The sequence below is a fragment of the Lycorma delicatula genome, chromosome 1 (assembly GCF_047948215.1).
Source record: "Lycorma delicatula isolate Av1 chromosome 1, ASM4794821v1, whole genome shotgun sequence".
NCBI lineage: Eukaryota > Metazoa > Arthropoda > Insecta > Hemiptera > Fulgoridae > Lycorma > Lycorma delicatula.
In genome coordinates this window covers 176,281,244-176,292,459 of record NC_134455.1, presented here as the reverse complement: position 1 = coordinate 176,292,459, position 11,216 = coordinate 176,281,244, and the positions used below count along the sequence as shown (strand labels likewise).

General features: G+C 28.6%; 1 protein-coding gene across 1 annotated transcript in view; it reads right to left on the bottom strand.

Moving 5' to 3' along the window:
* Positions 1-818: 818 nt before the first annotated feature.
* Positions 819-11,216, bottom strand: part of LOC142318221 (uncharacterized) — a 98,707-nt gene continuing 88,309 nt past the window's right edge. Inside the window, exons 13-15 of the mRNA XM_075354785.1 lie at positions 9,865-9,907; positions 3,426-3,693; positions 819-1,186 (exon numbers count right to left, since the gene is read on the bottom strand). Coding sequence (XP_075210900.1) covers positions 962-1,186; positions 3,426-3,693; positions 9,865-9,907 — 536 coding nt within the window. The 3' untranslated portion in view covers positions 819-961. The remainder of the gene's footprint in view (positions 1,187-3,425; positions 3,694-9,864; positions 9,908-11,216) is intronic.

Genomic DNA, 11,216 nt, shown 5'->3' with positions numbered 1-11,216 from the left:
GTATTTAATAATGCTTAAATTGAAGTAAAATTATCATAATTGTTAGATATTTAATCAATTTCTTAATTTTATTTATATTTCTGTTTACTTGTATGTTGCCTGAATGTGGATAAGTAAATTCCATGTACTTTTGTTATTATTTATGTGTATTTTATTAAATATATAAAAACACATTTTGTATATTCTAAGTAGGATTAATTCTGTGCATGCATATTTTGTTGAGTACATCTCTGAACATATTTTATTAAGTAGTTATTATTAAGTTTATTTTATTAAGTATATTATTATTAAGTATTTTATTATTAGTTTATTAAGTAGTTATTAAGTAGTATTAAGTAGCAAAATGAGTTTTAGCACATAATAAATGTACCACCTATAAATGCACAAAAAAAAAAATATATATAGTAAATGATATCTGAGACTTTAATACTTAAAACTGAACCAAATAAACTTTATTTACTGTTTTGATTACTGGTAAGTTAATGTCTCAAGATTTACTGTTTATGAGATTATCATAACAAAAATTGTCATGATCAAAATTTTGCGAGGGCTTTTTATTTTGGGAATGAAGTCACTCTGAAAGTGAAAGACTGACTTTTTATCAACGTTTTAATATGTTCTCAAGTATGTGTGTCGAACTAAATTTTTTTCTTGAAAAAATGTATTTTGACTGAATTACTTATCCATAAGTATCAGTAAATTTCAGAGTTCTTTGTTGTGACAAATAACATAAGTAAAAGTTGATAACTAAATACTGGAATATAATAATTTATTATTCAAAATATTTACATACTGCAGGAATTTAATGATAGCTCACAAATCAATAACCATGTTAACATTTTTTTTTACTTACAAATGTTATATTGTCAGTTATTATTTTTATAGAATTGCATTACTCTAATATTCATCTAGTAACAATCTCAAACAACAAAAATTTATGGAAAAAAGGAAATACACTGAACTAAAATGTCTTTAATATACTTTTACTAGCCACCACTTTTGGCGGACTCTTCTTTTCATTTTTTTTTTTTGTTGGGTCTTCCTTTGGTAACCAGTCCCATTGAATTGGAGTCTTTCCATGTCTCTTTAAAAATTCATTACATTTAAAAAAATGTCTATTACCAAAAAATCCTCTGGTTGCTGTCACTGGTGAAGGATGTGCACTTTTCAGTATGTAATGTCTTTTCTACAAAAAGAAACAAAAATAATTTTAAAGATCAATGCACATCATTCAGGTATGAAATATGACAAGACGCAAATTTCATAATATAATTTATTAAATGTGATAACAGTCATCTCAAATTTATCATATAATTTCTAAAATAAATATTTCCCATTCAAAATTCGTTACAAAGTCTCTTTGTATACTTTTGTGTATTAATTTTTTTTTTTTGTTGGGTCTTCCTCTGGTAACCAGTCCCATTTAATTGGAGTCTTTCCATGTCTCTTTAAAAATTCATTACATTTAAAAAAATGTCTATTACCAAAAAATCCTCTGGTTGCTGTTACTGGTGAAGGATGTGCACTTTTCAGTATGTAATGTCTTCTCTACAAAAAGAAACAAAAATAATTTTAAAGATCAATGCACATCAATCAGGTATGAAATATGACAAGACGCAAATTTCATAATATAATTTAGTAAATGTGATAACAGTCATCTCAAATTTATCATATAATTTCTAAAATAAATATTTCCCATTCAAAATTCGTCACAAAGTCTCTTTGTATACTTTTGTGTATTAATTTCTAGATACAGATATATGAATTTGTACCATATACTTTTTTCTAGTTAGCTTAACAAGTTCAATGCGGTAGATAAAAACTTAACAATCTTGGTGTATGGGCAAATATGGCCATGTAGTAATTACCCACTTATGTGTTATGGCGCATATTGGTCCGTCTTGAGGTTTTGTACTTTGCATGTAGTTTTTATACGGATTTACTCTATAAGTTGAACTGTTTGACCTTGAATTTTTGTTCGGTATACATTTCTGCCATATCACACACTATATTGATTTTTGTTCGGTATACATTTCTGCCATATCACACACTATATTGATTTTTGTTCGGTATACATTTCTGCCATATCACACACTACATTGATTTTAGTCTCTTTTTGACAATTTTATTTCCTTTTCATATATTTTTATCAAGTTATTCAATAAAACATTGATAATATTATTTAAATCTTATAAATGCCAATTTTTATTTATAAATTAAATTACCTAATCTCTTGGCTCACTGTTTTGATTTGTCATTTTATTATTCCTAAATGAAATATATGTTGAAATATTTTTCTTTAAAACAAAAAATATTCATTCAAATGTGTATTTTAATAACATAAACATTAGACAAAACATAAAATTTATTTGCACATAATTGGATCTAAATCACTTTACGTAAAATGTTTATACGCTTGCTTGTAAACATCATCCAAATTATTAAATAATTAATAAATTGATTTATTTTTGACTTTATTACAAATGGACACTAAATAAGAATATGTATAAAAGAACTGTTTCAACTAGAGTTAGTTCACATGTATTCCGAGATATCGTCGTCGACTATAAAATTGTTTCAAAAAATATTTTTAGTTAAAAAGAGAAATAAACATTGCACATGGCACATTATGTGCTGTAACGTACATTCTTCAAGTACAATGAGGCCCATACAGCACGAGAGTTAAATAACTTACTGTTCCACACTATACTGGAATTATGCAAACAAAGACAAGCACACAGCAACTCCTTTTGCAGCAAACATATGCATCATACTGCAGCAAACATGTTAAACTATATTTTTTTTATGTGTTATGGTTGTGGGTAGCACAGATTAAAGTCAAACAGCTTTCTGACTACCCATTACATGAGTAATGAACCCATGTCAACTGTAACAAAGTTACAGTTGACTAACATCATTTGCGGGGCTAAGTTTTGTTTCTAGTTTTGGCTGAGGATGTGTTCTTTATCCATTCTTGAACTTTGATTAGGTTCATGTCAGATTTTCAGTCTTCTAAACTATTTCTGTTTATTCTTTTAAGATAATGTTTAACATAATATAAACATTTAATAAACATACATAATATAATTTTTAGTTAATCTTGCAGTCATTGTTGACATTTATAGTAACACACTTAACTGGGAGTAGAAGGTTTTTAATCAGGAATACACAAATTTTAGGACAGAAACAAAAAGTATATTATTAGATTTGAATTGTGTTTATTCATTAAATATATCACTGTGTGTTTGTATCAAGTGTGTTAAGATATAGTAGTTATCAGTCATTAACAAATATGAGATGACATTTCTGTTTTAACTCCTTAATGTCAGGTACATTTTGACACTTAATATTACAAATTTCAACAATTTTCCAATTTTCAATAATTTAATTTTTTATCTTAAAACTACTAATGAATTAATCCTTACCGAATTAATCGCATTTGCTTTTCTTTGTGCGTAAGAACCCCACAGCATAAAGACAATTCCTTCATTATAGTCATTAAGGTATTTAAGTAAAGCTGTAGTCAGTAACTCCCAGCCCTGATGTTTGTGAGAATTGGGCTTTTTACATTCAACTGTCAATACAGAATTTAGTAATAGCACACCTTGCAGCGCCCATCCAATAAGATTACCATGGTTTGTTGGTACATAATCCTTGAAATTATTTTTAATCTCTACAAATATGTTCTGCAAACTATAAAATAAACAATATAATTAATCATTTCCTGAATTAAATATTATTACATACATAATGTTCAAAGAAAAACAAGTAAATGTTATTAAATTTCATTTACATTTTAAGCGCTTCAGAAAAAACTGAAAGTAATTTTACTTTTTTTTTTTTTTTATAAAATTCTATAGTATATAAATTACACAGGTCAAAAAAAAAAAAAATATATATATATATAAAATTTGGAACTGAGATAAAAGTAGGTTAATTAGACTACATTTAATGCTGTTTAAAATTAAATCAATTTTTCTTTTACCTTGAGATTTTTAGTTATGACCTTTTAAAATAATTAGAAACTTCTTAAATAGTAGAACACAAAAATAATAAATAATAGTTAAATTAAAATTCCTACCTTTATTTAGCAAACATTTATGTTTGCTAAAAAAGAAATTAAGATAATTTCTTTTTTCTTATTTTCCTTTTGTGTTCAATGAAGTATTATTTTTTTATCATCCAGCAGTAGTCATTCATCATAGATTCATCCCATTTGCCTGAACAGATAATGTTCCATCTGCAGTATATCTTGGTGGAAATTTTCTCCTTGTTCGTCACTGATGTCACCAAAGTTTAACAGAAAAAAGTCCAAATGAGAATGTAAAAACTGAATTTTCAATGACATTCTGCAACCTAAATTTTTGTAGTTCACTAAGAGTTCATTTATAAGCTGATCATGGTTTTCAGCTATTTTGCTTCCAGGAAAACCAGTTACGACATCTTTGAATGATTTCCATGCTGCTAGTTCTTTAGGCTTCAATTTGCTGGTGGCCCAATGAATAATCCCTCTTTTAATTTGGCTAATTATTTAAAGCAGTCTCCATCTTTATCTAATGCTTTTTCAAAATTCTTATTTTTTTCAAAATTCTTATTTTTAGTTTTATGTGCAGAGAAGGTAAAATAATGCAATCTGCTTCGACAAGTGGAATATGGACAACATTTTCCTTTCTTGGAGTAAACTGATTTCTTTATGGCCACTGTGTATGTTTATCTATAGCCAGACTATTCCACAAACACAAAAAAACACATATACTTCGTAAAGCCACTCATGGAGACTGAGAAGAAGCCCTATCGCTTTCAGGTCAACAATGATTCAACAATGATTCAACTATGAGTGTCCATCATACTTAATAGTTTTTAAGATTTTTGACATACTTTCATATGTTTTTTCATTCCTATAGCATGTGATACCAGTGTAAAAGAAAACTGATTCGAATTATGTAACAATGTTACTTTTAAGCTTCTTTTTTATAAGTCTATAAATAAACGTCAGTCATGAATAACATATTCAATGTCAATTTCAGACATTAGCCCCCCTAACATCATGGCAGGAACAAATTAAACCATCTCTTCTAAATATTTCAGTAGATTTTCATTTTGATTTCTATATACTGAAATTTTATTATTTTTGTTCAATAAATTCATTCTTTAAGCCGTGAACCTAGGAGTTCTGCATGTTGTTTCGACAAATACAAGTCACTAATTAGGTTGCTTAGTTCTGTTTGTGTGATGAGGTGAAGTTCAGTATTTGATTCTTTTGGAATCAGTATCTGATTCATTGGTTGAGCCTTCTGGGGGAATCAAATTTCCTTCCAAGAAGTTGGAGCGATTGGAATCTGTAAATCAACACCATGAAGTACTGATCTCATAACTGAATGAAAATTTGGGTATGCAATACTGCTTTCATTGTTTAAAATGAAGCCAGTAACATTGTTAAGTAGAAATAGCAGTCATCATACTGGTTAGTAGGCTCTTGCCAAATCATAGGTATGCCAAAAGGGAAATGCTCTTTTTTTCCTTTTAACCACTGGGTTAGTTTAATGTACCATTTGATGCATGCTACATGTGGAGACCAAGATTTATCTTGGTCTCCCAATGGACAGTCAAAATAATGTTTATAAGCAGTTTCAGCAGATTCAATATTGGTTTTTGTTGATATTGTTTTATTCATTGTAAAATTCAAAATGTTTTAATGAATGAGAGTAAACTGAAATATTACATAAATACTTAATTATAAAAATAATTAAGTTTTAATTTTTAAATACTTACACACACACACACACACACACACATGCGCACACGCACACACACATGCGCACACACACGCGCACACACACGCACGCACACACACACACACACGCACACACGCACACACACACACGCACACGCACACACACACACACACACACACACACACACACACACACACACACACACACACACACACACACACACACACACACACACACACACCTTAACAAATATTGATTTTCAGTAAAATAATACCAAAAGCTGTTCTGCTATAAAAATCGTTCACTAAATTTATGGCATCATCTATAAAACAATTTTTATAATATGTGTATGATGAAACCACTACCGCAACTAAAGAACACAGCAAGTCATAACCAAGAGCTGCATTCATACTGAAGAAAATTTCATCACGCTGAATTACTCATTACTTGACTCACTGACATGTCTGGCTTGACATGAAATGATATTATTCAACTTATGTATCAAATGTACAGCATTTATCACAATATAAATCAGATGAGAAAAAGCAAATATACAGATATACTAACTTAAGGGGTTGCAACTTAATGTTACATGATGGGTTGTTTAGAATACACATTCAGATTCAGCATATAATATTCTATATATAGAACACCTACTCCCTTTTCAGTTCCAAATTTTATGTTGACCATGTTATTGAGAAAGAATACAAATTGTGGATATATATTTTAGGAATGCATTAAAATTTTAATTTTTTTATGAGAATAAGAGAATAAGATGTAAAGTACCTATAATCTGCAGTAGTGCTTTAATCTGTGGTCAGAAAGCTGATGTTAATAGAAAAAAAGAATATATTTAAAAATATTGTAAAAATTTAAAAAGAAACTTTTTTGCATGTAAATAAACACATTTGTTTAGTGGATTTTAATCATATGTATCTTGACACACCATTTTGTTAAATAGTATCTTTGTGTTTGAAAAACAAAGAATGGAAGTAATAAGAATAAATAAAATATTTTGAACCAATGTTTTTCCTACAGCCAGCATGCATTCAAATTAAGATAAAGATTGCTTGTTATATGAAAATAATAATGGGTGAGCTAATGAAACAAGTGCTCTTTAAAATATAATTTTTTTTATAAAAAAATTTTTACTAGACTGGCACAGTCTAATGACACTTAACTGTAGCTAAATAAATTCTAAGTTCTTAATACTTCATTCTAAAGGTGACCACATTTGACTTTTTCCTTCACAGAAATTGTTATTAACTTTTTACCACTCTTACAACTCACTCTTACACTATTTATGTGAGATTCATGATACAGAACCTTTCAGTTGAATTTTGAAGCACTTTAGCTTATCCATTTGCTCTGAAATTTTGCATACAGGTTTACTCCTGATGACAACACATTTTAGCAACATTTTCAAGTCTTATTAATTAGTGAAAAAATGGCCCCTTAATAAAGCGAAAAAATTCCCCTTGAATTTATGCAACCTCATTTGCAAGAATATTTTCTTAGTGAAAGAATTATCCATGTTTGTGATACTGTTGTTTCAATTGATTAAATTGAATGAAAGTATTTTTCCTATGGCTGAGGCAAAAATTCAAATTTCATATAACTGTTACATTCAATATTTATGTCTGTTGATTCATAATACTTATGAGCTTGTAAATAAAAGTCATTACTCCTCTTTGATCATTAACTGAGAAGTGTGCATTTTCCCTGCATAGATTGCAAACTAAGATCAAAATCACCTTAAAACTGCAAAAAAAAATCAAAAAGTACAAAAAAGATCAAAAAAGTAATTTTGCTGCCAACAGAACTTGAACACACGGCGGTCGTGTGTTCAAGTTTCACTGTGTGTGCGGTACACACGGTGAAAAAAACTTGCTTGCAACTTTTGTTAAATTATGGCTGGAGTTTGGAAACCTGGAATTTCCTTTGGTGTATTGAGTGACATTACTAAATATTTTTAGTCTATTGTTGCCACATGAGACGTAAACAAACTTTTCATGAAATGAGTTTTTGTTGTGCGTCACAAAAGTGAGTGATAGTAATTATCAGCAACGTTTTGCAATCAAGTTTTGTGTTAAACTCAGTGAGAATGCTTCTGATACTTTTTCAAAATTGAAAAAGGCACATGGAGATGACGCTCTATCACAAACCCAAGTTTTTAGGTGGTTTAAACCAATTTCAGATGGCTGGGAATCAGTTGCGGATGATCCATGCTATGGCAGACTGTTAACGTCTGCTAATCAGTTTCTTTGATAGTAATGACATTGTCCATAAGGAGTTTTTGACTACAAGACATACTGTAAATCAGTATGTTTACTGAGAAATTCTTGAAAGACTGCGGAAAAGAGTTGCCCATGTGACACCAGCCATCAAAGACAGCTGGATGCTGCATCATGACAATGCACCTTGTCACACTGCATTCTTAATTAATGACTTTTTGGCAAAGAAAAACAATCCTTTAGTTCCTCAACCATCTTATTCACCTGACTTGAGCTGTTGTGACTTTTTTCCTGTTCCTGACACCACTTTGGAACAGTAGAAAACATTAAAAAAATGTAACCAACCAACCAACCATCTGAAGGATATTGCAATTTCTGAGTTCCAACACTGGTATGAAGAGTGGGACAACAGTTTGAAGCATTGCATGACTTCCCAAGGATTGTAAATAAAATTTTTCTGAACCAGTCTCATTACTTTATTTACAGATCTTGTACATGAGTATATAAAGTAATATTTTAATTTATATGAACTTTTAAAGCTGCCTATACTCTTGTTTGCAGTATTGGAAATTGGAGGCATGAAAACTTCAAAAGATCGCTCAAACCTGTGTGCTAGTGGAGCTGTAAAGTATAAACTTATGAAGACTAAAAAGTAGAAAATAAAAATACATTTTTAAAAACCACTCATATAGTGTAAAAACACCATTCTTAAATTAAATGCAGTAAAAGGTAAAAAATAATTTTAGGATGGTATCTCATAATAGATTTGACATCAAGCTTTGATGGTGATATGAAAGTCATAGCTTCAAATTAAAAATGTGATGTTTTTTCCGATTTTTCATATGCGTGATGAATGGCCTAAAGAATGGGGAGCTCATGTCAAAGTACAAATCTTTGCTCCCCACTCTTTAGACCATTCATCATCCATATGAAAAAACTGGCTAAAACATCAAATTTTTAATTTGAAGCTACAACTTTCACATAATCTTACATATCAGCATCAAAGCTTATTGTCAAATCCATTTTGGAATACCATCCTAAAATTATTTTTTACCTTTTAGTGCATTTAATTGAAGAGTGGTGTTTTAAATTTGTTTTTACATATTCTTTATTTTCTACTTTTTAGTGCATTTAATATAAGAGTGGACGTTTAACCAGATATCATATTTAATAAAAATATATTAAAAAACTTCACATTATTTAAAAATAATTTTTTTCTTTTCTTTTTATTTACATATTTCAAAAATGTTAGGAAATAAAATACGCCTACTCATCTTTTTCTTCTTATAACATTTCCATTGGGAGAAAATTATTTATTGATCATCTTTATAACAACAGAAATGAAACAAAGCAATTTCTTTTAATATGTAGTTACTTTTTTTTGGATTAATTTTATCTTAAGACAGAGAGAGAAAGAAAATTATTCTTTTGAAATTTTTTTAATTGATAGTATACAAAAAAAAATCTTAGGAAGCAAGAACCCAGTTGTCAGTCAGCAGTTCATCCCCATTCTGTGTATCAAACAAGCTTACTAAATTTTAATAAATAATACATATTTTATTTTTTCACATAATGTATTACTCCAGCCAGTACATTGTTAAATAACTTTGACACTCAGGATACATAACACAGAATACATATATTACATCAGATATAGTACAACAATATACTGATTGTATTCTTGAACACAGAATATATTGTGTCAAATATGCTACAACAATGGTACTGATAGTAGAAAAATTAATTATTTTCTTTTAGTTAATAATGAGAGATACCAGCATAAAAAAATTAATGATAGATCTGATTTAGATTAGAAGGCAAAATGGTAGTCCACATTCTAAGTAAATTACTAATAATTCAAAATTTTAGTAAACCAAATAAACACAGTAACTTACCAAGCAGGTATTGGTTCATCTACTGGCACACTGTAAGCCAGACCTATAAAATATAAAATAATTATTTTTACTATTATAAATATTAGGAAATAGGAAAATTTTTTTTAATATATTTCCAGTATTGGCAAAAAAACAAAGATGTTTGTAACATCTTTTAATTAATGTTAAAAACAATTATTTATGCATAAAAATAAAACTTAAAATTCTAGAAATTTTTAAATGTAAAGTTTATTATGTATTTAAAAAAGTTAGCAACAAAATTCACAGTTTAAAATATGGTCAGCTGTTTTCTATGTACATTCCAAGTAACATGGAATACAAACTTACATTAAATCAATCTGAATAATTCAAAAATAAATTTCAAAAGTTTATGAAACTTACAAACCGTTTTTCTATCTTGTACAGTTTATGTACTGAAAATATATATAATTACACACACTGTGTGAAAATGAAAAGAACTGCAATTTTACAGAGATATGTGAATAAGATTGTTTGATCTACTATTATGGAATGTAGCATGCTTGTGCAAAATATCTGAAATTATGCAGTTGTACAAACCCAAAAGCTTTCTAGCAGTTTTCGTGCCTCAATTCTAATAGGGAAAACTTAGTTTTACAAAGAGAATTTGTGGTTGTTGGCAATTATAATTTGGTAGTGAAAAGTTTTTATTTACGTTTTAATGAGTTTAATTTATTAATTTAGTCCACATTTACTTTAAATAGTAATTAATATTAAAATACTCGTAATATGCTACTAATTTGAAGATAAAAAGTAAGAACCTAATTCGTCAGTCAAACAAAATTATTTGCATGGTAATAACAATAAAAAAAATAATCTAAGACTGGAGCTATAATCAGAAAAATACTGCTTACTGTTCAACTTCCAGTTTAAATAGTGAATATGTGAAAAGGGTTACAGGAATAGATGGGTTGTAAAATACATAATTTCAGTACAACAGAGAAATGTATGCCTAGTGTAAAAAAATTAGGTTTAAATTATTGTGGTTGATCAATTTTAATGAAAATGACAAATTTAAGATGCTTAAAGAAGGGAACACATTTCAATGTTCATATGAACAAAAATATTTTGGCCACTTCAATTACTTAAAATATTTTATAGATATGATACTATTGTCAACACGGGCATATGGCTGATACCATATCATCTAGAGTTAAACGCTATTAAAATGATTTGGGAGTAAAAAACAAAATAGTAGCTACTTAAAATGTTTATTTCAGAATAAACAATGTTATGAAATTCGGTGAAGACAATGTAAATGATAGTCTGACAATATGTTGAAAGAAGTAAGAAAAAATGATTTTGAGGGAAGTTATAATAAATGAAATGTGCAA